General features: G+C 44.7%; 1 protein-coding gene across 7 annotated transcripts in view; it reads left to right on the top strand.

Moving 5' to 3' along the window:
• The window catches only part of ST3GAL4 (ST3 beta-galactoside alpha-2,3-sialyltransferase 4), a 341834-nt gene extending 316648 nt beyond the window's left edge, over positions 1-25186 (top strand). For all 7 annotated transcript variants that reach the window (XM_030221113.1, XM_030221108.1, XM_030221110.1 and 4 more), the window contains 9 exons: positions 1668-1752; positions 2561-2641; positions 4642-4739; positions 5561-5624; positions 13821-13916; positions 16709-16898; positions 18338-18481; positions 20533-20676; positions 23305-25186. In XM_030221113.1, the coding sequence (XP_030076973.1) occupies positions 1668-1752; positions 2561-2641; positions 4642-4739; positions 5561-5624; positions 13821-13916; positions 16709-16898; positions 18338-18481; positions 20533-20676; positions 23305-23391 (989 nt within the window). In that variant the 3' untranslated portion in view covers positions 23392-25186. The remainder of the gene's footprint in view (positions 1-1667; positions 1753-2560; positions 2642-4641; positions 4740-5560; positions 5625-13820; positions 13917-16708; positions 16899-18337; positions 18482-20532; positions 20677-23304) is intronic.
• The last annotated feature ends 732 nt before the right edge of the window (positions 25187-25918 follow it).

Raw genomic sequence — 25918 nt, 5'->3', positions numbered from 1 at the left:
CCTCCTTGCAGCACCATTTTATGCTTGCTTTCTAATTCAATAACCTCTCCATTTTTGGCAAAGATTGTTTTGTTCCTATGTGCCTGTATAAAATATGCTCCCCAAATTGGCCTCAATAGCAGGTAAATGTTGATGCATACTGTACATTTACTCCTGCTTTGAAATGTGTGTACTTCTCCCCCCCCCCCCCCCCCTCAAGGTCAGGGTCTCTTCAACCTCCCCACACAGCTTCCTGCCTTCATTCTTGATCAGTAAGTTAGAGTGACTGCATCTGTCCTCCCCCTCCCCTTTAATCGAGCAGCTAATTGCGATGAGAGATTTTAATCGAAATACAGCCCTATAAATAAGATAGCTCAAGTCACAGTCACTTCAGTACACTTCATTCGACTGCCCCTATCGGACCGACCATTCACTTGTCTATTAGATTGTAAGCTCTTTGAGCAGGGACTGTCTCTCTTTGTTAAATTGTACAGCGCTGCGTAACCCTAGTAGCGCTCTAGAAATGTTAAGTAGTAGTAGTAGAAAGGCCTTTGAAAAGCAATGAGTCTTTAAGAGTCGTTTGAACAGTTGAGTATATTCGCATAATCTTGTTCACTTGTTCAGAACCCTTATTTTATCATCCTCACTTTAATATTCCTTTATCTCTTGTTTGTCCTGTTTGTCTGTCCTAATTAGATTATAAGCTCTGTCGAGCAGGGACTGTCTCTTCATGTTCAAGTGTTCAGCACTGCGTACGTCTAGTAGCGCTATAGAAATGATAAGTAGTAGTAGTAGTAGATGACCAGGAAGATTATCCCAAAGTAAAGGTCTGGCAACTGAAAAAACTGGCACTCTTGTTTCAGCATAATGATATGTCAAAGGTGAAGATAAACACAATTGCCTCAATCTCTCAGACCTCAATGATCAACTTGGGCTGTACATTCTAAAATATGCAGGTACCTTCCCACATACACGTTGATTTGTCAAGACAAGAAATTTAAACATAACCAATAGATAGTAGACGACTAATGGAGCTTTTTTAACACTGGTTTAATATGTGCTGATCTTGACACTCCAGAAATTAGCCATGCAAGCGTGATGACTATTGTAGTTGTGTACCTTTAGGTGTAGTAGGTTTTTATCTGTTCCTAGAGGGCTCACAATAACATATAAATGAATTAAGATGGGATTTGTACCTGGGCCCCATTGTTTAAAGTCCACTGCACTGACCACTAGGCTGCCTCTCTGCTCTGCAGGGCGTCTGTGTGGCCATTTTTGTACAAATGATGCCAGACAGATGTTTTTGTGCCTGTTTTTTTGCCGGTCATCTTTTGGATGTTTCATTTTGGAAAATGGCTGTTCATTTTGGATGTTTTCAGCACAAGAACATCCTTCTCGCACATTTTCGTACAGGAAATCCCAACATTTTTCCTGTTCGAAAACAGCTATGAGATGTACCTTTTTTTTTGGGGGGGGGGGGGGACGTTATGAGCAGGATGTCCCAGTTCTGACTTTAATGTTCTTTTTGAAAATGCCCCTCCGGGTGTCTTTGTAAAGTAGCGCCTAAATCGGCGCATAGTTACTCTCTTCAACCAATGTCACACCAAAAGCAAATCCACCAGATTGTTTCTTTTATTCTCACCCCATTCTTTGCACATTCTCACACTGCTTTATTTCCTTTTCTCTAGAATGGAAGGTTCTGGTTCTGTTCATACTGGGAACCTTTTCTGTGGCAGTAGTGTGGTACCTGCGAGCAGAGCCCTATATGCCAGGGTAAGCTATGGCTCACAAAAGTTGGCAGTAAATGGATGAGGAAGGGGTCATTTGTTGGCATGAACGTGCATCTAGGAGAACGTAGGAGCTTTCAAGGCTTCTCCCTAGGATCTTACATGGTAGGGAATGATATTAAATGCCAACCTATTCAGGCACATTGTATGCATGCACTATCAAGAAAGAGTGGTCATTCTTTTATTTATTTATTTATTGCATTTGTATCCCACATTTTCCCACCTTTTTGCGGGTTCAGTGTGGCTTACAATATGAGTTGAATGTTGGAAATACAATTTGTTACAGATAGTTATGGATTACATTGTGCAGAGTTTTAGGAAAGTGGGCCCTTTTTATACATATTGTCGCAAACAACAGCCCATCCCCAGGGCCCATTTTGCCTATATCTTAATCCTGCCCTGGCAGCCTATTGCAGTCTCTGGTACTTGTAAACCTATAGAAGGTTTGGGACAGGAAGTTAGAGAACCAGGAAAGCAGGTTCCATTGGGATCTAGACTGAGCCTTTCACTACTTAAAATTGAGAATTTGTGCTCTTGAAGAGGGGTGGGACTGAATGAGATGGAGAAAATTCCCCTGCTGATGAGGGTGTCATCTCTCAGATCAGGGGAAGGTGAGCAAAGCAAGAATATAATTAGTACTCTGTTGTTAGTTTTCCTAGTTATTTTTAATGTGTCCCTATAATTTTTCTTTGTCCTGGGCTTTCTCAGCGAGGAAGTTTGCCAAAAGGGGAAGGACTGTGATTTGGAGGTTTGTCACCTAGGAAAGCTTAATGGGGTCTTTGTTTTCTTCTTAGTCCCTACATGATTGCTGAGGATGACAGCGTGATGTGTTCGCAGGGGGACGTGGAGAAGAAGGCCTTACTAATGATAGAGAAGTGAGTACTCTGTTGGCAGCCCCAACTTGCCTCTCTTCAGATTTGCCTGGCTCAAAGGCAGGCAAAAGCTGGAACCAGTTCCGTCCACTGGTTCAAAACCAGCAGTTCTAATCCCTCATGAAAGGGCAATCCAACAGCACTGACTGAATAGAGAAAGATTCTGTACAAGCTTCCAGTTCACCCTACATGCACCCCTTACTCCTACCTGCAGTATCCTCTGCGATTCCAGTACTGATGCATAGCTGTACCATTACACCTCAGTGCTAGGTCTCCTTAAAACAAGCCTTGTAATGTTACTCTGTTTTTTTCTACTGCCTTCATTCCCACTAGGGAATGACACAGGGACAAAGTTTGTCCCCATCCCCAATCCCCACCATGTCCTTGAAACAGTACAAAACCTCATTCGTACAAAAAGCGAGCTATTGTCTTTTATCGAAAATGATGAAACTAGTGCGGTGGATTTTGAGTTTGCAGGGATGAGGATGGGGACAAATGTTGTCCCCGTGTCAATCTCTACTTTCAAAAATATAAAAAGAAAGAAAATCACTTTAAAATGCGTTAATATTCAAACGCTGCAGTTGGTGCTTTTTTACAAAAATGTTGGCCACAGCGCTTAAAAATATCACACCACTATCTGGATAGTGGGAGATGCTAAGTATATGTGGAGAGCAGTGATTGCTGCCAGCTCCATGGTGAACTTCAGCTGCTATCCAGATAGCTATGTGGTTTAGCTATGCAGAGAGAAACGGCTGCCTGCTTTTTAACTGCCCCAATGCTGCTGGCGAGACCCTATTCTATAAACGTCTTCTGAGTGCCCGGATTCCATTATAGAGCGCTGTTGGAACCCGGCATCAGTGCACCTAGATATGCACAACCACTGTTACACCAACCGTAGCCCTGGTGTAACTGTTGTCATGTAAATGCAGCGGGGGTGTGCATGACTGACAGTATTCTGTAATTTACATGTGTATATTGGCAGCTCATGCTATACCCCTCCCATGCTCTACTCATGTGAACGCCGCCTTGCATTTATGCACTGTACCACTTATCATGGGCTTAGCCAGCCCTCCGTTGTTTTTTTTTTGGGAGGGGGGGCAACACACTTCCTCACCTCACTATGCATTAAAAATATTACCTTTGCTGGTGGGAATTCCAAAGAAATTTGCTGCCTGGCTCACTTCCCTACTACTTATGCTGCTGCAGTAAAGAGAAAGTGGGTGGGATGCCTCCAGTCACTACACCGAGGCTCCTCGAGCGTGCTGAGTTTGTGCAAGAACTGAGCATACATAAAGAGTCCCCATGTTGGCATGCTGAGCATTCACGAGGAATCCTGACTCTCTCTTTACTGCAGCACCATGAATAGGAGGGGAACAAATCTTTGTCTGGTGAGGCTTCAGCATCTCCATCAGCCATCTAACAGGTTCTGTAGGTTTGGAGGGAGCCTGAGGCCAAAGTGGGGGAGGGGAGAGGCCCCCCTCTGGCTGTGCCCCTGCCACTTGCATGTCATTATCCTCCCTGCTACCACTTATCACACATAAGTATACACTTACCTGCAAAAGTGCTAATATTTGGTACATTTATGCACTTAAGCAATGCATTAATGCGGCTGCCCAAGTCAATCTGCCACCTGAGATGAGGAATGAGATGCTGCCAACCCCCCCTCCCCCCAATGCATCATCCCTCCGTTCACCCTTTACCTGGGCTAGCGGGGATGCCAAAGCCCCACCAGCCAAATAAATACAGTGCCGCTGCTCTCCTCCTCCTTGCGTTGCTTCCTTCCTGCAAAACTTGGCAGCGTGCCTTCAGTGCGAGAAGTCCTGTCATCGGCAGCTGAAGGCACACCGCTGACTTCTACAAGAAGGAAGCAGTTCGAGGAGGAAGGAAGCAGTGGCATTGTATTTATTTGTCTGGTGAGGCCGCGGCATCCCTGCCAGCAAAGGTCTGAACCTTGTCTGATCTTTCCCCCCCAACCTCATTCCTTCTCCATTTTTCACCTGCAGTTACACTCGGAATCATCCTGCATTCTTACAAATGAGTGACTTTTTCTGGGAGAAAAACCTGTCAGCTTATCAGCTGCCATACGGTACCCAGGGAAGTGGTAAGCAATACTACCTTATGGGCCAGATTTAAGGATCAGGAACTGTAGGGGTAAAAGTCCTGTAGGTCAGTTTTACAGCATTGCCCTACAGCTGGGGAAATAGCTACTATACCTGAACATGACTCACCTTGAGCTACTACTGAAAAGGCATGAGTTAAATCCAAACCCCTAAATGCCCAGTCTTAGCTCAGGCCCACCTTGTCTTGTGGCCAAAGAGGTCCCCAAAACAACTCACTGGCAACCAATTCCCTCCCTCCCTCTCCTCTGCTCCCAGATTCAGTTTCTGGTATCTGCCTCTCTCCGCTCGCGGCCCCGCAGCTCCTCCTGTCTCTGAACCCCAACCCCACCCTCTGCACTCTACTGCAGAACCATCTCTGTGGCAACAGCAATTTATATCCGCTGCCTGCGCTGGCCCTACAGGCTTCCCTCTGCCCCATTTTCCCTCGCTTTTGTAACTTCCTGTTTCTTCATTGGTTAGACAGTTATGGAGAGGCCTACAGGGCACTACCTGTGCAGAACATACTTTGGGTTGAGCTATATGGACTGGAAAGCCCTTGTCTTGGGGTTGGCTGTCATTTCATGAAGACTTTGTTGTAATTTCAAGGGTAGGAGGCTAAGGACTTGGACTTTCTCTTTAGTTGTAGGATGAGATGGGTGGTAAGGCCTTGTGACTCTTACTGTTGTTGGGTGGTGGGGAAAAGGGTAGCAGAGCCTAGATCTTAGCTGGAGGCATAGAAGGCTTTTTCTCTGCTTATAAATATTATTGAAATCCGAATGATGTTTAGCATATTGTCTAACTTTTATTCTTCTTTTGCTTGCAGAAGAAATATTGCTTAAGGTACTGGCACTAACAATGAGATACGACATGCCTGACAGCATACAGAAGTAAGACCATGGGTGATCTTATCAGCAACATCCTTAAAAGCTTTTCTCTGGCATGAGCTTGGGAAAACTGTTTATGTGTCTCAGGGCTGTAGTAGTGGCAGATCCTGCAGGACAAGACTGAGGTGGATCAGCAGATCTGTATATGCATGTTTCACATTTTATTTATTTGTTTTATTTATTAGGATTTATTTACCGCCTTTTTGAAGGCATTCACTCAAGGCGGTGTACAGTAAGAATAGATCAAACATGAGCAGTAGGCAATTAGAGCAGTAAAAATATTTGAACAACAATACAAAGTATGGCATGGTATACTACTTGCAATGACAACACAATATGTAGTAGAACATTATAATTGGTAGTGAGCGGTAAGGCAAAGTTGTAACGTATAGATGAGTAAGAAAGTAGGAAGAATTAGAAAGTAAGGTGATTGATTTGAAGAAAGTTGCACATGAGGTCAGAGAGATGAGCACAGGATTTTAAAAAAACCAACACGATCAGACAATGTTTGTGCTGGTATTTTGTGGTCTGCCTCATCTGTGCTAGTTGACACTATCTCAGACAAACCCAATCCCAACTACTTCTGCATCCTAATTATTGCTACCTATGTGGGTTGTGTCATTAGTCTTCATGGCTTGGATTCCTGTAGCCGGCATTCCCTCCATTCCCTAGAAGTGAAGCTAACATCATGTAACCATCTGCTTTAGATACAGTTTGGTGACTTCACTTGACTGACTTTAGCTAGGCACTGAGTAGCTTCACTTTATGTTGGTATTGAAAGGATAGGTTGGCTTGGCTAGCAACAGTTTTATAGCCATTTCAGTACCCCAAGCTTTTATTATAACATCCTTGAAGGTTTAAAATCGTTCTACCTCTCTTCCCCCTTGTTCTCTTGAAGCCAAGGATCCAGAACTGCCCTACCCAGCCTTGTAGGATGGGCGCTTCATCGTCCGTTGCTATGGTTCAGTTCCATTTCCCATCATGCCCTCCTGGAGCCTCTCTCCTTCCCAGTGCCTGCAAGTTAGTAACTAAGACTCTTGTCCCATTTTCTCATGAAATCCTTGGCTCACAAGCTGTCAGCATTGATACTGAAAGTTTGCCAGTCAGTTTTCTATCGTTCTTTCTCATGCATGGCCCTTTCTTCTTTGTTTTATGTCTGGTTTCCTCCCATCCATTTTTCATCCGAGTCATGAATGGAGCTCTCGCTCTCTCCCACATTGGTTTCTTATCAGTGAGCTAACATTCACAGCCCACCTGTCTCTCATCAGTGAGCTAACATGCACAGCCTCTGTGGTGCAGCATACCATCTGACTTTCAGAGAGCCATTGTACACAACCTTTTGTTTTCTTCTTTAGAGGGCCATCATGGGCATAATTCAGGTTGCTGAAATCTGCAGCTGCTGCCAGGTGCATCCATTGTGTGCCAGTAGCAGAGCAGTCAGTGGTGTCCTCATGTTCCAGCACCCAGGGACTGGGAATACGGACATCCCTGGCTTACCAGACTTGCTGAACAGGTTGGATGTTTCCATCAGCAGCCAGGGAGCCATTGGTGTGAGTCCAGGGGAATTATTCTCCTTTGTTTGAAGGTAGTTCCCATTTAAAGTGACAATCTCTTTTTTAGTTTGTAATCTTCTTTGATTTGCCTGGCTAGAAATGTGGTATAATACGCGTGCACATACATGATCTGCTGACCTGCAGAGAGAGGAGCTATTTAGCACACTGACATTGTATAGATATGCCATTGCTCCACAACAATGAAAAGATGAAAAATTTTAAAAAGCCTTCTCCGAGGACAAGCAGGCTTCAATCTTCTCACAAGTGGGTGACGCCAGTCGGTTCGGGCAGATAGTGTTACAGAAGCTGTTTGGGGTCTAGAATCCAAATCCACCCTCCTAGGCCCATTTTATTCTGTTCCAGGCTACACCCTCATTCAGATTGTAGTTTTTATGTTATGTTCTTGCCGTTGCAAGGCCCAGTTGACCAATGTTTGTTGTTTTGGGTAAGCCTGGATGCTAGGGATTCCCCACTTGTGAGAAGACTGAAGCCTGCTTGTCCTTATCAGGATTGCGGGAGGTCAAAATTATTGCTGGACATACTTATACATAATATTAAACCAGCTTCTGACCTCTGATAAACTCTTCCCCCTGCCCTTCAGGAACCACTGAGGATGGCACCAAATGGTGCTCAGAGAGGCCTGATAGCCCTTTGGTTTCTCAATTTCTCTTGATTAACATACCTTTTGTTCCATCTGGGAGCAGGGCTTCAGAGCAACCAAAGCCAGACAGTGAGGCTCCATGACTAGTAACTTCAAACAGGACAACCTGTGAAAGTTGTCACCTTTCCTGACTTCAGAAAGTATCTGGTGACAGTCCTGAGAGAAAGCGAAGGTACTTGTAGCAGGTATTTTCCAAGGACAGCAGGCTTCATATTCTTACAATCCCTCCCACCTCCCCGTGGAGTTGTCTCCTTGGTTATTTTTAGTTTATCTTGTGCTTTAGTATTAATCTGAGAAGACCGCGTTCGCATGATGGGCGGGAAGGCACTCGTGCATGAGAAGTGGAGCGCGACTCGCGCGCCACAAAGCTCTATTTTTAGCTTTGGCAAAATGCCAGGCCGGGCGAAGTGGATTGGCGTCACCCACTTGTGAGAATATGAAGCCTGCTGTCCTCGGAGAATACCTGTTACAGGTAAGTATCTTCGCTCTATCCTAAACTTTTGGCTGGGAGTTGGAACTTATTGGACCTGACTCAGTCTAGAAGACAAAGGATCCTAATACAAAACTGAAGGCAGTTAGGCTGAAATAGACTACAAGAGTCTATAGAGTTGGTATTCAAAGTGATTAAACCGACCAGAAACAGCTCCTGGCTGGTGAAATCACCTGTGCGGGGCTATCCACTGATATTAAGTAGCACTTGACCGCATAGTGCCGGTCCTGTCTTTATGTGGTGTCGCTTAGGCAGTTAAGTGCGGAATATCACACTTATCTGCATAAGAGAGAGCTGGCTGCATAAACCTGGATATTCAGTGCCGGTGCCCGGACATGACTCAGCATTGATATCTGGAGATAACACTGGCAGTGGCTAAAAAGAAAAAAAGCTCACCACTGCCAGCTGAGTGTCTACATTTTCACCAAGCGGGTGATGGACTTCCCATAGACAGGGCCGTCGGGGGGGGGGGGGGGGGGGGGGGGGGGGAGGGGGGGCAAGGGGGCAAATTCCCCAGGTCCAGCCTCCAAGGGAGCCCGGCTCCGGAGTCTCTCTCACTTGCTCCCGACAGGACCCGGGTGATCATGTCCTGACAGGAGCAGGACAGAGAAAACTCCAGCACCGGGCCCCCCCTTGGAGGCTGGGGAGGAGCAGACACAGCAGGGCTTCGGGCTAGGGCCTCTGGTTTGGCTGGTGGGGATCCCCCCAGGCCCCGTCAGCAGAAGAGGTCTTCCTCCAGCGCTGCTCTTCAGTCTGCTGCATTGCCTGCCAAGCGGCTGCTTTTCCCCTCAGGCCACACATGCTCAGTTTTGAAACCGAGCATGCATGACGTGAGAGAAAAAGCAGGGGCAGGGCAGGCAGTGCGCTGGAGGAAGACTTCTGCTGCTGGCGGGACCTCGGGATTCCCGCCAACTAAGGTATTGGAAGTTGCGGTGGGGGAAGGGGGCGGCAGTGGCGACAATTCCAGGGGGTGGGGGCCACAGCGGCCCATGCCCGACTCAGTCTCTCGGCAGCCCTGTCCACAGGAAAGGAAGAAGCCAAGCAGTGGCAAAATTGAAAGGCACAAAAACATCTACAAAAGAACATCAGTGACACAGGGGGAGGGAGAAGTAAGTCAGAGCCATTGCTATGTATGAGGCAGACACCAGTGAAAAGGCTGGCAGGACCAAGTGATTCTTATCTGCTGAGATCATCTGTGTTCTATGACTAAAATGATCCTGGATAAGGGGAAAATATTATAGACTGCTTTCTCGTATTAGCTGCTTTTTTTCCCCCCCTGTTTTGGCATTGTTTTACTGTTCTGGGGTCTTGCCAGGTACTTGTGACCTGGATTGGCCACGGTTAGAAACAGGATACTGGGCTTGATGGACCTTTGGTCTGTCCAAGAACGGCAACGCTTACATTTTTATGTTTTTATGTTCTTATGATATGTTCAGTTAATGTTCTGATTAATCCAGCCCCTGGAGTATGGGTGGGTTTGGGATTTAGAATCCAGTGAACCCTCCCCTTGGCAATGACTTGTTTAATCAAGGTCTTTTCCCATAGATATAGAGAGGGCAGTGTTCAAAACAACAGAGCAAAATTCACATACTTTCCCATTGAGAAATGTCAAGGGAAAGAAGTATTTACAGAGATCTACACTTGCTTTTTCTGTGCATGACTTATCCTTCAAAACAACTGGCATGTTTTGAAATAGAAAAACTATGTGTTGTTTCATTCTACAACCAGTACTACTTATCATTGCTAAAGTGCTACCATGCATGCAGAGTATTATATGGACAGTCCCTGCTCTACAGAGCTTACAGTTTAGTCAAGATACACATATATTAGAGGTAGCCTAGGGATTAGAGAGACCAAGGTTGAAATCCCACTGGCACTCCCTGTGGCCTTGGGCAAGTCACTTAGCCCTCCATTGCCTCAAGAAATACATAAGTACATAAATATTGCCACACTGGGACAGACCAAAGGTCCATCAAGCCCAGCATCCTGTTTCCAACGGTGGCCAATCCAGGTCACAAATACCTGGCAAGATTCCAAAAAAGCTCAATACATTTTATGCTGATTATCCCAGAAATAAGCAGTGGATTTTCCCTAAGTCCATTTTAATAATGGTCTATGGACTTTTCCTTTAGGAAGCCATCCAAACCTTTTTTAAACAGAACTGTACCTATACACTTTCCCCACTTATGATTCATTTGGGTCTATCCCTTCCCCCAGCCAATAACCACTCCCATCACTCCTCCCAGCCCCTGGCCAGAAGCCAAATATTCAGGGGCCCTTTAACTAAGCTGCGTAAGCGTCTACGCACGCCCAACACGTGCCAAAATGGAGTTATCGCTTGGCTACTACGTGGCTCTTGCAGTAATTTCATTTTTGGTGCACGTCCGAAAAATAATTTTTATTTTCAAATGCATGTATCTGATGTGCACCGTGGCATTTGATGCCATAGGTCACTATCACGTGAGACTTTATCGCTAGGTGAATGGCTGGCGGTAAAGTCTCCGACTCAAAATGGATGTGTGGCAATTTTGATGTTGCCACATGTCCATTTTCGCCAAAAATTTTAAAAAGGCCTTTTTTATAGACATGCTGAAAAATGGACCAGCACGCACTCAAGACCCGCGCCTACACTACCGCAAGCCATTTTTTAGCGCACCTTAGAAAAAGAACCCCTCAGTAATCCCCTGGGAAACTCACCCAGCTTTAACCCTATCACTGGTTTCCCCAGGTGATTACTACTACTACTACTACTTATCATTTCTATAGCGCTACTAGACGTATGCAGCGCTGTACACTTGAACATGAAGAGACAGTCCCTGCTCAACAGAGCTTACAATCTAATTAGGACAAACAAGAGATAAGGGTATATTAGGGTGAGGATGATAAAATAAGGGTTCTGAACAAGTGAACAAGGGTTAGGAGTTAAAAGCAGCATCAAAAAGGTGGGCTTTTAGCTTAGATTTGAAGACGGCCAGAGATGGAGCTTGACGTACCGGCTCAGGAAGTCTATTACACAGATATAACTGGCTTTTCACAAACCAGCCTTTTCATGGGAGAAAAGCCTTAGTCGATCAAGCCCAAAGTACTTGGATTATAAATACAGTTTGGCAATATGATTCAGAGTTTAGATTTTTGGATCCAATCATATGCATCCCGTTTTCTGTCATGGGATTTTCACCTAGGAATTCTCACTCTCTGGACAATTCTTTGTTGCACAGTTCTCACTGGTCCAACAAACATCTGTAGATTCTGTGAGAAAGAGCTAGAAATGGTTACTCATAGCTGCCTGTGAAGTTTTGGTAGCAGAAACTTTCTATACAGAAAGACACAATCAAGTGGCACATCTCATCCATTGGAAACTGTAAACATTAAAACATTCCTGTATCAGAAGAAAAATCCTGCTCCAAAAAGAATTACAGGTTATGATCACCTAGAACCAGGAGTGTATCTAGACTTCACTGGTAGGGGGGTCCAGAGCCGAGGTGAGGGGGCACATTTTAGACACCCCCCCCGGCGCCTCTGCCGCCATTGCCGCCACCCCCCTGCCGCCACCAGAAGTACCTCCAACAACTGTGGCCCGCCCGCCCGATGACCCTCTCAACCCCCCCACCTGCTATCACCTACCTTTGCTGGCAGGGGACCCCAACCCCCGCCAGCCGAAGTCATCTTCCTTAGTTCGTTTGGGTTTTTTCTTTCTGAGTCTGACTATGACGTCCTGCACGTACACAACATGCAGGACGTCAGACTCACAGGCTGTTTCTGTGAGTCTAACGTCCTGCACATTGTGTACGTGCAGGACGTAAGAGTCAGACTCAGAAAGAAGAAACCCAAACGAACGAAGGAAGATGACTTCGGCTGGCGGGGGTTGGGGTCCCCCGCCAGCAAAGGACGGCGACGGCAGGTTGGTGGCGGGAGGGGGGGGGGGTTGCGAGGGTCGTCAGTAGGGGAGTCCTGGGCCAAATCTATGGGGGCCCTGGCCCCTGTGGCCCCATAGCAGATATGCCCCTGCCTAGAACATTCCCAAAAGTGGGTGGAAATTGGTGAGGGAGAAAAACACAAGAACTGCATTGATAATTGAGGTGTCTGTACCAAGTGATTATTCTGTGAATTGTGTGGATAGAGAGAAAATCCTTAAGTACCAACAAATGCAGTTGGAGACTGTCTTAGAGAGAGGTTTCCAAGGATATATAAATCCCTCTGTTTTTAGGTTTCTTTTCTGTGGTTCTTGCAACAGTATTGTAATCAAACCTCAATTTCTAGGTGGAACTGGTGGTAGACTGGGTGGGCATGGTCCATACATTTCATCTCCGCCACTACCCTTGCTCCTGCCCCCAACACGGTAGAAATGAAATAACTTGGCTGGCAGGGATCCCCAAGCCCTGCCAATTGAAGAGTCCTCTCCAGAGAACCCCTCAGTTGTCTCAAACCCAGAGCAGTCAGGAATGCGTTTCCAGCTGCTATCACCAGCACCTTAACCCTAACCCCTCCCTCCCCCCCCCCCCGGTGAGGGGAGGGGGTGTTAGTGGCTGAAAATGTGCTGTCGACTTCCCAAGGTTTAAGACAGCTCGGGGGAAAGGGGGAGGCTCTAGAGAGGACTCTTCAGCTGGAAGGGCATGGAGATCCCCGCCAGCTACACTAATATTGTGCCAGGGGCGTATCTGGCTCTGGCAGTAGGGGGGGCCAGGGCCAGAGGGAGGGGGCACATTTTAGCCCCCCCCCCGGCACCACCGACCCCCCCTGCCATTGCCAGAGCCCCCTGCCATCAACGACTCCCCCCCGCCATAGCCAGAGCCCCCACCTGCCACCAACGACTCTCTCCACCTCCTCTCCCGCCGCCAACCCTCCCCCGCTGACGTTGTTTACCTTTGTTGTCCCCCGCCAGCCGAGGTCTGCTTCCGCCTGCTTTTAAAAATAATTCTTCAGCTGGCGGGGGACCCCAACCCCCGCCAGCCGCCGAGGTCTTCAAAGTTCTTGTTCGTCGTCCTCCTCCGTCTGTGGCCATGCTGTACGCTGGTGATTCGGAGTCTGACGTCGCACCACGTTGTACGCGCGTACAACGTGGTGCGACATCAGACTCCGAATCAACAGCGTACAGCATGGCCACGGATGGAGGAGGATGACGAACAAGAACTTTGAACACCTTGGCGGCTGGCGGGGGTTAGGGTCCCCCGCCAGCTGAAGAATTATTTTTAAAACCAGGCGGAAGCGGACCTCGGCTGGTGGGGGTTGGGGTCCCCTGCCAGCAAAGGTAAACAACATCAGCAAGTTTGGTGGCAGGAGGGGGGCCAGGGCGAAATCTGCGGGGGCCCAGGCCCCCGTGGCCCCATGCAGATACGCCCCTGTATTGTGCACTGCCACTGGGTGTGATCCTGCTCAATTGGGCCCATCCATGGCTACATCACTGCTGTGCAAGATGTGTAAGAGCACTGAAACAGGGAAAAGCAAGAAGGCCATTAAAGCTTCTCTTGACCGTTTCTTTTGGGTTTGTTTTGCAGCCTGCCGTGCTGGAGGTGTGTAGTTGTGGGCAATGGACACAGGCTGAAGAATAGCTCCCTTGGCGATGTCATTAACAAGTATGACATTGTGATGAGGTAGGTGCTGCCATTACACAGGGCAGGGTGGCACGGATTTGATATTGTGCTTAGTGGTAGATATCTGGCACTAGGATGGAGTTGTATAATGTAGAACAGGGGTTCTAAACCCAGTCCTTGGGTAACACCCAGCCAGTCAGGTTTTCAGGATACCCACAATGAATATGCATGAGATACATTTGCATACAGTGGAGGTAGTGTCTGCAAATTTATCTCATGCATATTCATTGTGGATATATTGAAAACCTTTTTGGCTGGGTGTGTCCTCAGGTCTGAATTGAGAACCCCTGATGTAGAGTGATGTAGGTGTGGTAGTCCACTGGAATTGCACAGTACAGGTGAGACATGGAGACGGAATTACACAGTGTAGGGAGTACAACATGGCACTGTGTTGAACATACACAGAGCAGGATCGTACAGACCATGAACTAGGCTAGAATTATGTAACCCTTTGAGAAGATCATATTGTTTCCAAAGGGAGAGCACAAACAATATTTATTTTCCCTGGTCCTCTCTCACTATTACTCAGTAACATTCATGTTCATCTTCAGGGGTGGAATGAATTCATCAATAAGGGGAAGGAATTTCCTTTCAATGCTTAAGGTGTTAGTTCCAAGCTTATCAATAATACAAACAGTCTTTTATAACTAAAGTTTTTTCCCAATTTTTGCAAAACAGAAATTTGCTTTGAGGTAGTTATTTCCATGGGTGTGCAGCATTGATAAGATACGTCTCTTCATAATACTACGATAAATCAAGTATTAACAGCCCCAACAATGATTCAAAAGAGTGGGGGTAGCAATACTCAATAACACCAAATCCAGCACTCAAAAAATTCATTTTAAAAAACAATGTATGGTATGTGGACTTCATATAGTAAAGCCGTGCAAGAGCCTCTGCAGCAACTTGTCTTATACAAGGTATCACCATGTGGCTTGCCCAAATCTTCATTGGCTCAACGTACCACGATTTGCTAATTTTCATAAAAATATACTCTTATTACATGAAACTTCTTATAAAACTTATCTTAGTCACATTCAATTATAGCTGGACCTGCACCTTATTTTAATCACATTAAATCTGGACCTGCGCCAACATGGGCCATGTTTTGCTATGCTGCTTCAGGGCAAACGGACCTTTCCAATGAAGCCACTCAATCTTAGAAAGTATGTAGAAGCCAAGATTGAGTGGCGTCATTTGAAAGGACCGTTTGCCCTGAAGCAGTGTGGCAAAACATGGCCCTTGTTGGCACAGGTCCAGATTTAATTGAATGCGACTTAAGTTTTGGAAGAAGTTTTATGTAATAAAGAATATATTTATGTGAAAATTGATAAGTCATGGTACGTTGAGCCGATGAAGATTTGGGCGAACCACAGGGACCTTGTGTGAAACAAGTTGCTTTGAGGCTCTTGCATGACTTTATTGTATGAAGAAGTTGATGACTTCATATGTTTGACATTTGTAACAGGTAACATTCTGCTGCCACACCTGTACGATGTAGTTTTCTAAGCACTGACTTGATATTACTAGATAATTTTCCTTTTATCCATCGGAGCTCCATGTAAGAGGTTTTCTCCTAGTTACAGTTGACAGCCACAGGTTTTTTCAGAGTCACTATAAAAGATTGTAAGACTCCTGAGGTAGGCAGGTTGGACGAAACATGGCCATGTCGAGTCCTGTAGATTTTATATGATTTATATGGACCTAAACTAAATTGGACTTTATTCTACATCGTCTAAAGACTATTTTGTTGTGTCATCTTCGCTGTGTTCCTTGTGGTTTATCGTATGAAGTCCACATACCATGTATTGTTGTTTAAAAAGATTTTTTTGAGTATTGGGTTTTGGTATCTTCATAGTGCTACAACATATTGCTCTTTAATCTGTGTCTCTGATCCCTTTTTACTCCTTTTTTTAAAATGGGAAATATTTCTATATCTTTCTGCCACATCTACTCCTACATGTATGTACATATTTTACAAAAGGCTGTGCATGCATAGGCGCCAACTTTTCAAAATGCTTGGTGGTACCAAGCACAAAACAAATTGCTTCTCCTTTGACATAGTGAAAAAGCTTGCCCAGTATGGGGAGTGTTCAGCACCTACGGAGCTGGGTTCTGTGTCCTGACACGGATGTCCCTTTTGTGACCTAGATGTCCTATGCAGAATAGGGTTCTAATATTACACAGTCCTGCTGTTAGGAACATATTGAGCTAGTTAGCAGTGGTGTACCTAGGTTGGCTGCCACCCAGGGCGGGCCTCCACTATCCCCCCCCCCCCCCCCCCCGACGCATCACCCCCCCTCCTCCGAAGTGCATCTTCCTCATCACCTGGGGGAGCACAGAGCAGTTGCATGGCTGTTGGCTCTTCAGGTCCCCTGCTCCGGACTAGGACGTAATGTCAGAGGGGGAAGGGAACCGGCGGAGCTGACAGCCGCGCATCTGCTCCATGCATTCCCTGGCTGCTTACACCCGGGGCGGACCACCCCCACCGCCCCGCCCTTAGTATGCTACTGCTAGTTAGTCCCAAAGGGATCCATACAGTGCATGTTGGCACACACAGTAGCACTAAGGTGGCATTGCATACAGTAGGGATGGTTCAGCAAAGTGTGTTACTGGAATTACAAAGTGCAGGGTGGAATAGGTGAGGAGCGATACTGAACACACACAGTACTGCATGGAAGAAATAGGATTCCATGCTGATTTTTTGTTTTAAGGTAGCACCGATCTGTGTCTGTACCGGAGTTACTGATAACTCCCTTTTGATGTGTGCTTCATGCCCCTCATTCTCACAGGCTGAACAATGCTCCCGTGCACAAGTATGAGCATGATGTGGGTAACAAAACTACTATGCGCCTGTTCTACCCAGAGTCTGCAGACTTCGACCCCAACTTACAGAACAATCCAGACTCTCTCATGGTGTTGGTACCCTTTAAAACCCCTGATGTGCAGTGGCTAAAGGCCGTTTTAAACAATGAGAAGAGGGTAAGTTGTGCAGGGCTGGCTATTTTCTGATGAGGACACCGGCCTTATAAGATCACCATTTTGGTATGTCTGTCTTTCCAGCCTGCTAATAACTTTCAAATCATTGAGCCAATGTTGTTCCTGTTTCTGCCAGTGATAGTAGAGCAGCTTGTAAAATTCCCTTTTCTCTTTCTCTCCTGTGGAAACAGCCTAGTTCAGTTGAACCTCAAGGGGTTCCGAGTGCACTGTGTTATCACTGAGCATTTTTAAAGCTGCCCTACCATTGGTTAGTGCCTGTGGTCATCAGCTGATTCCATTTCCTGACTAGTTTCCTGTAGGGAAAATTGTCTTTAATGATGTATTAATTACATAGAAATTCATATAACAAATGTCGTCATAACCATAGGCCCATTTCTAATGTTTGCACATCTCTTTATTTTGAAAATTACGTTTGGTTCTTTTCTGATGGTATGCAGTGTACTTCACATAGCAAGTCCTTTACCAGTCTGCGAGTGTCCACGAGGAGACACTCAGACCTGGGCATGGTTGGCTGTTGCAAGAGCGACAACTTTTTGTGGAAGACTTGTTCAGGTTGTAAGGAGAGATCCTGTCCGATACTTGGCTTACAGTGGAGGAAGTGGAACTGGGGTCACCTGGACACCTCTCCTGTTGTGCTGGAAAAACCGTGGGAGTGAGGCAACCAGAACAGAAATGAAAAAGTCTCCTTACTATATCTGTATTTTTCTCTATCGATGGTTATTTATGTATTTTCCAGTTTAATAACCTACATCATCTTTTTCCTACATTCTTCCATGTGTCCAAGTCATATGCTACGGTGCCCTCTGGTGGGCAAAAAAAGCATGCATCATCAGTTTAGAAAGTGACTTCTAATGTGGCAACGGGGTAATTCTGTAAAGGGGCCCTTACACTTTGGCATCTAGAGGGCACCTAATTGGAGCCTATTCCGTAAAGGAAAGTAGGCACTTTCTTTCCTTTATATAATACTAGTATAACTGTGAATATATGCACATATGCATTTAGGCTCAAGCACTTATATTGACCGTAGAGCTGGTGTAAGTGCTCCTGCCTAGATTCCAGCAATATGCATGAAATGATGTCATTCGCGCAAGTGTGCGATCAACCCAGACTCCGCTCATGTGAATGTCCACCAGCAAACTACGGGCTATCAAAGATAAGCACATAGAGACAGAAGAGTGCATAGCTGGATTTCCGGCATTTGTGCTTGCATGTGTACACATATGTGCATATATGTTGGTATTCTGGTCGTTAACATGCGTGTATTTGCCATGTAAATGTTAGTGCATTCTTTATAGAAATGTTATGCATATGAAGAGCTACTATCGTCAGCAGTGTTTCACATGGGTTGTTCAGCTAGTCCAGTGATCTGACTGGCAGAACGTGCACATAATTCACCCTAACGATGTCCTTTCCTATTCCAGTCTCGAAAAGGCTTCTGGAAATCACCCCCTTTGATTTGGGATGTGAAGCCGGAGAATGTTCGGATCCTGAATCCTTATTTTATGGAAGTTACTGCTTCTAAATTGCTGAATGTCTCTATTAAATCTCCCCGTAAACATAAAGAGGTGAGAAAATTGAAAGAGAAGGTTGTCTAGCATCCTTCTGGAAGTCTCATGTCCCACAAAAAGTTCTAGCATGCTGCTTGTGATCGCTTGTTTACTCTTTCCAAAAATATAAGGACTAGAGGGCAATCAAAGAAGCTACTAAGTAGTCAGTTTAAAACCAATTGAAAATATTTCTTCATTCATCATAGAATTAAACTCTGGAATTCATTGCCAGAGAGCGTGGTAAAAGCAATTAGCAGAGTTTTAAAAAGATTTGGTCAAGTACCTAAAAGACCATAAGCTATTATTAAGATAGATTTGGGAAAATAATATTGCTCAAATCTACAGGATCTGCTCACTTTTAATAGCGCCCCAATGGAGCTCCGCGTTCAAGCTGCCATCCCAGTCTGTGACGTCACTTCCTCTTCAGTAAAAAATATTTTCTATTTTCTACCACGTGATACCTGGCGGTAATCAGCAGTTTACACGCGCTGGCTGCGTACTGCCTGGTTAGCGCGTGAGACCTTACTGCTAAGTCAGGCTGGAAATGGATGCGTGGTGTTTTTAATTTTGTCGCACATCCATTTTTGGGAAAAAAAAAATGCCTTTTTTCCAGGTGCGCTGAAAAATTGATTTGCATGTTTCCAAAACACGCGCATACACCAGCGCTGGTCACTTTAGGCGTGCCTTAGTATAAGGGCCCCTGAGGTACTAGTGGCTTAAAAGGGTGCCAGCCATAGGTTATCGTGGCACACATTAAAGGATGGGTTACCTAAGCACACAGGAATAGAGTACGTCACAGGCAGGTCATCTATCAGGTTGTTAAGCTGGGTGAGGACTGAGTGATACTTAATACATCAGATTGGCTTGGATTTTTCCGGTTCCCATGGTCTCTTGTTTCTCCCAATGACCTTTAGCTACAGCAATTAGATATCATGTAAACACCTGACTCTGAGCCCATCTTATCCCATTTGTGTAGTGTGGGTAAAACCTAGGAATCAAAGGTTGGATTTTGGTGAGAAAGTCAGGCTGAGCGGGTTTGATAGAAGGCATATGGCTGAACTTGGCTTAGGTGAGAAGTCCGCCTAAGGTGGACGAACACCAAAATCCCATAGAAAGCTAACAGCAACAAGAAAGTGGGAAGTGGGCCAGTGACTCAAGAGACCAGGACAACAGACTAATATTCAAAGTGGTTTATTGTAGACTCGACATGCGGTGTATACTTTTTCAGCTCCTTAGCTGACTCTCACTAAAAGTCTTTTTCAAGACCTATGCACTACAACTACTTTTTGGAGTTTCACCTATTCACTCAGCTAACAAGACTCCTGAGGCAGGCCTGTGGCCGAAACACACATCTGTGTCGAGTCTACAATAAACCACTTTGAATATTAGTCTGTTCTCATGACTTTGGCTTAGTAAATCCAAACTACGCCAAACCTGACCTCTTCCTAATTGTAGATGTCACAGACAAATATTATATTTTAATTAATGAATTATTGTAATATGTTTTATATTGCAATTTATGTTTGTATTCTTGTAACCCACTTAGATTATATAGATAATGTGGGATATAAATGTGATAAATAAACAGTCAACAAAATGGCTGTTGTGGCATTATCAGTACTGGATAAATGAGCCTTGGCAAATGAACCATCATTTACTTTGGTTGCACTGCTAATGCATTCCCCAAGAAACAGGATTAGCAGACGCTGCATTATTGGACCAGAAAGAGAGCATGGGCAAGCGAGATGGGCTTTGTGGTTGGGGTGAATTAGCCTATAGACAGAGGAGGCAGGTGGTATTGGTTAGTCACCCTGCTGTGCTAAGTAACTTGTTTTATGATATCAGCTACAGCAGCTCACTGCGTTCCAAGGGTGTGGGCAAGCGGCCAGTTGTCTATGTGCATAATGGCAGCTGGGTAAATAAATCTGCTGAAATAACAACTTATTCTTTTGAATTAAAGGTTCTGTCTTATGGATGTGACAGCTGCATCTTTTGCAGGTAGAGTCCAGAAATTGTAATGAAACCTTTATCATCTTTTCTTTCTTTCTCTCTTTTTTTATTGCCTCCAGAAACCTACCACAGGCCTCTTAGCCATCACATTTGCACTGCACCTCTGCGACGTGGTTCATATTGCAGGATTTGGTTACCCAGAGACCACTAACAATAAGCAGACAATACACTACTATGAGCAAATCACCCTAAAGTCTATGGCGGTGAGTCACAGCATCTTAGTGTGTAGAAACAGCAGAAGGCTACACATTTATTTATTTATTTGTAGCATTTGTATCCCACATTTTTCCACCAATTTGCAGGCTCAATGTGGCTTACATTATGCCGTAATGACGATCGCCATTACCGGGTAAGAAGAATGCATTATGATATTGCATAGAGGTTCCTGAGTGATAGAGTAGGTTGTAACATAGGTAAGGTCATCGACTATAGAGAGATCATTCTCGACTTAAGAAATACAAATGGTATTGCATTAAGGTGCATACATACATGGTAAGAAGAATGCGTTATGATATTACATAGAAGTTCTTGAGTGATAGAGTGAATTATAACATAGTTGGGTCATCGACTAGAGAGAATATCATTTTCAACTTAAGAAACAGGTGGTAGTGTGCATTGCGTAACTTTCATTAGTAGCAATGAGGTTAAACAGTCAAGTGGCAAGAGCTCGGTTTTGTCTGGTTCATGTACAGCTCTGGAATGAAAAGATGCCCCTCCATATGTTTTGCTTCCACGAAATCTCTTCCTACATAGATCCTGTCGGATAGCGCACACTGAATATATTACATACACTGTAAATAGTTAATGTGGAAGGAGGGAACCTTATAATTCAATACAAGCCATCGGTACAATTATTATAATAGCTGTTAGTATGCACAAGGTCCAGTTTTAATCATTGGTGCACTCTTGTGATCCATAGTCCTCGTGTGTTATCAGTGAAAATGTCACATAAACCAAAAACAAAACCAACAATATTCTAAACGTTTTTGCCCTTGTGAAGAAAGTTATGTGCAAAAGTAAGCAGTTCATAACAAGTAACTTTATCTGGTATAGCTCTTACGTTCCAGTTTATCTGAAACAGTGCTCCAAGCAGTCCCCGGATTTTATGGTCACTGATTTGGGGGTCAGGAAAGATGACTGCAGTCTTATGAAATCCTGAAGCTACTCACTGTACCAACAGTACTAGAGCACATGAGAACTATGTGGAAGTGGATCGTAGGCGAAAATTAAATCTAACCTGCCCGATATTTAAAGTGATTTAAATGGACATGAGAGGCTCCTGGCTGTTTAAATCACTTGTCGGGGGTGGGGGAAGGGGGCTAACCATGAATATTCAACGACACTTAAGCTGATAGTGGTCCTGTATGTCTGCATTTAGCTAATTTGTGGGTGGTCTAGGGTCGTGGTCGACGCTTATGTGGTTAAGTGCTGATATATTTTTTTTAATATGTAAAAGGAGATATATACCATATGCCTGGAATAGACTTCCTGAGCCACTATGTCAAGCTCCATCTCTGGCCCTCTTCAAATCAAGGCTAAAAGCCCACCTTTGTGATTCTGCTTTTAACTCCTAACCCCTGTTCACTTGTACAGTACCCTTGTATTGTTTTATCTTTCCCAACTTATTAATTCCCTTATCCCTTATTTGTCCTGTCTGTCTATCCTGATTTGATTGTAAGCTCTTTTAAGTAGGCATTGTCTCTTCATGTTCACATGTACAGTGCTGCGTATGTATAGTAATGCTATAGAAATGATAACTAGTAGTAGTAGTTAACCACATAAGATAACCACATAAACTGGGCTGTCTTTATGGTTTCACTGTGTGGCCCTTTTACTAAAGGGTTGCCGCCGGCCGAATGTGGGTTCCGGCAGTTGTTCCACCCCCGGTGTTCGCCATTTCCAGCGCTACAGAAAAATCATGCCTGATTTTCTAGTGCGGGGGGGGGGGGGGGGGGGGAGGTTACCTGGCAGTAATCACTACCTGGTTACCACCAGGTTAGCGCGGGAGCCCTTACCCACTTCAGTGGGTGGCAGTAAGTGCTCCTTCAGAAATGGCTGCATGGCAAGTGCGAACTTACCACACAGCCATTTGGGGTTTTTACCTGCTGCGGTAAAAGGGGCCCTGGCGGGCGGTAAAAACGACTGCTGCTACTTAGCGCAGGGTCCCTTTTACTGCAGCTTAGTATGAGGTTATGTGGTTACATGCAATATTCAGCACTTAAGTGTTAGCTAGTTAAATATGCCTAGATATTCAATGCCAAGGCTGGACGTGGCCTGGCACTAACTATCCAGGAATAAAGCTGGTGACTTCCAAAAAAATGCCGACCACTACTGACTGAATATATAAGCCTGAACCTGTATGGCTGTACTGATGGCTTGTTTTTTGAATTATGAGGTTCTCTTTCCACATTAACTATTTACAACCATGTTGAGTATATTCAGCATGCACTATCCAATAGATTCTATGTAGGAAGAAATTTCATCTATTGATATTCTATTGTGTGTGGGGCTATTCGTCTGATTTTCTTTCAGGAAAAGCTGGGGTTCTGGGGGGAGGGAAGAGATCTGCTTTCCATATGAAGTGCTTTGCACATTGGCATCTGTCCCTTTAAGGCAGATCCCTGAGATACCATGTTGTTAAATAGTTGTTAAATAGTAGTAGTAGTAGTAGTAGATACCATGTTGTGCTAGGGACTGGGAAGTTGTAAGAGGGCAGCTGCTTTATAATGGGGGGGGGGGGGGGGGGGAATTCAGAAACATAACAGCTCTGGGATGAATTAAATACCAGTCTGTAATAAAAATAACACAAGGTATCTGTTGTCTATGTTCAGGATTCAGATCACAATGTCTCCCATGAAGCCCAAGCAATAAGAAGATTGTTGGAAGCCAGAATCATAAGGAACCTCACTCACTTCTAAAAAGACTTGGAAGAACTTCATGCCCAGTCAAGGGGCAGCCCACTATGGGGCTCAGAGGCCTTCACGGACTGCTGTCCTCAAGTGCTCCCTAACTGGAGCCTACCATTGCTGCCAGCTTGTTCCTTGATGAAGCTAGGAACACCAGAGAAGCAACATTGGGGAGGCTAATGGTTTGGCTAAGGCCATTCATGAGTCTGTTGCCTTACTGCAGTTGGTGGGCAGGGCAAAGATGGATTTCCTGGAGACTGCAGGCACTGAAAGCATCAAGGATTGTATATAAATGTGATGTTACTGTTTAGAGACAAACCTTCCAGCTGGAAGTCATTCCCAGGGAAACATCAAGACTCAGAAGGCATTAAAACAAAGGCCTCTGATCACTTTTAAGCTTTCAACCAAGCAAAGACTTTTTTTTTTTTTGTTTTGTTATTTTTTGTTTCTTCTGTGAAGTTTAATTTAAATGCATATTGATCAGAGGGACATTAGAAAATGAAGGGCTTTGGAGTAATTTATGGTTTACTGTATGAATCTGGAAGGCAGCTGCTGGTGTGATACCTAAATCCCTCTTCCCTAGAAAACAAGACTGTTGTAAACGTATTACATTGAGGGAAGACTGGTCAAAGATGAGTCTGCAGAGCAGTCTTGTCGTGAAAGGAAAGGAGATCCTGTAGTGATCCTGAATGTGCTTGCCAACCATTTTATACTTTGCTAGAGAACTTCAGTATTGAAAACTGGGGGGTATCTGGATGGAGAGGTTAGTCCTGTAGTTTCAAGGAGACATTTTTGGGGACAGGTATCCTGAAATGTGCCAGTATAAGCCACCTTGATTTCTTCACTAGGAGAAGGCCTAGAAGCAAACTAGAATCTATTGCTAAGTGGAAGGTGGAAGGGGTAGGGAAGTCCCCAGATCTGCTAAGTATAATCGCACTGCAGGAACAGTGTAAATTTATTAGAGATTGGACACAGCAGATCTGAAGAGCTTCTGATTACCCCTCATGCCCTCCTCTCCAGACTTTATCTCTTTTGATACCGTCATTGCCGTTCAGTATGTGACTGATTCTTTTATACACATAACTGTGGATAGTGAACCTCCTGGCTGAAAAGGCCAGTGTATACCCCTCACTGTACAGAAGGGCTTCCCACAACTGTTCTGGTGACCCCACAACCAGTAGGATATCCAGAATGAATATGCATGAGATAAATTTGTTTATAGCAGGTCTTCAATGTATTATACATATTCGTTTTGGATAATTTCAGAAGTGGAGTGACTGGGAGGTCACCAAAATAAACGCACCATGTTAAATACAAGCTCAGTGTTTCAGAAAGGCATAAGGCAGGTAGAAATACTATCTTATACCCATTGAAGTGTTGACAGTTATGATTTGCTCTGTTTTTTTAATACTGTGATCTTCCCATAACCCCTACCAATCCCAACCCAGTTGTAGAAGCAGCCATATAGCGGATCATACAGATTGGATGTGATTGGTCCATCTTGATTTGATGTCATACAACAGTTTAGGGACTACTCAGCTACCAGTGTATGGTTGTACAATGTGATTTTTTTTTTTAGAATTCTGATAGCCATATTGATCCTTTGTTAGCTGATCATTACCTTTCCTTAGACTCACAGAATAATCTAAAGATGATGTTTTATATGAGCTTTCCAGACCACACCCCCTTTCAGATGTGATGTCATTTGTAAATCTGTTCCAAAGTGTGTGGGAGCAGCTTAAAAATTAAGGGGCCCTTTTACTAAGACGTGTAGGTGCCTATACGCGTCAATTTAGAACTACCGCCCGGCTACCACGTGCCCCGGGCGGTAATTCCATTTTTTATATGCGGCAGAAAATATTTTTTTATGTTCTACCGTGTGGCGCTAACTGGGCGATAATCAGCAGCGTACACATGCTGACGATTACCGCCCAGTTAACGTGTGAGACCTTACCTCTAAGTCAGTGGATGGCGGTAAGGTCTCAGGCCGAAATGGACGCACCCCAATTTTAATTTTTCTGCACGTCCATTTTCGACCAAAAAAAAAAAAAGGCCTTATTTGCAGGCGTGCTGAAAAATGGACCTGCGCACGTCCAATACACGCACATCTAATACACGTGCCTGTAGCAGCGCAGGCCATTTTTCAGCCCTCCTTAGTAAAAGGACCCCTGAAAACTATAATCATCTGGCAGTGACATGTTCGGTTTGTACAAGCTGAGTTTATCTGCCTCTAGGAGGAAATTTCATAGCAGGGTGGCTGTGTAAAATTTCCCAAAAAGCCCCCACCCTTCCTTCACAAAAAAATTAGATATGCATATTATTGGACCATCAGTAGGTAAAATCTCTCCATTACCTGCAATTTGTCATCAGTCCTTTAAGTTGGGGGGGGGGGGGGGGGTTCAAAATTTTACAAATACACTCCTTGAACTTTTTTCACATGTGCGCTTTTCTTAGAAAAAGTGCTATCACACTATTATTTTCATATCATTTAAGGCACACAGCTGCCTTACAAAATAAGCTTACTATAGTGACTTTCCAA

Source organism: Microcaecilia unicolor, chromosome 12 (genome assembly GCF_901765095.1).
Source record: "Microcaecilia unicolor chromosome 12, aMicUni1.1, whole genome shotgun sequence".
Classification (NCBI taxonomy): Eukaryota; Metazoa; Chordata; class Amphibia; order Gymnophiona; family Siphonopidae; genus Microcaecilia; species Microcaecilia unicolor.
Note: the sequence above shows the minus strand (reverse complement) of the source record. Positions and strands in the feature narration are given on the sequence as shown.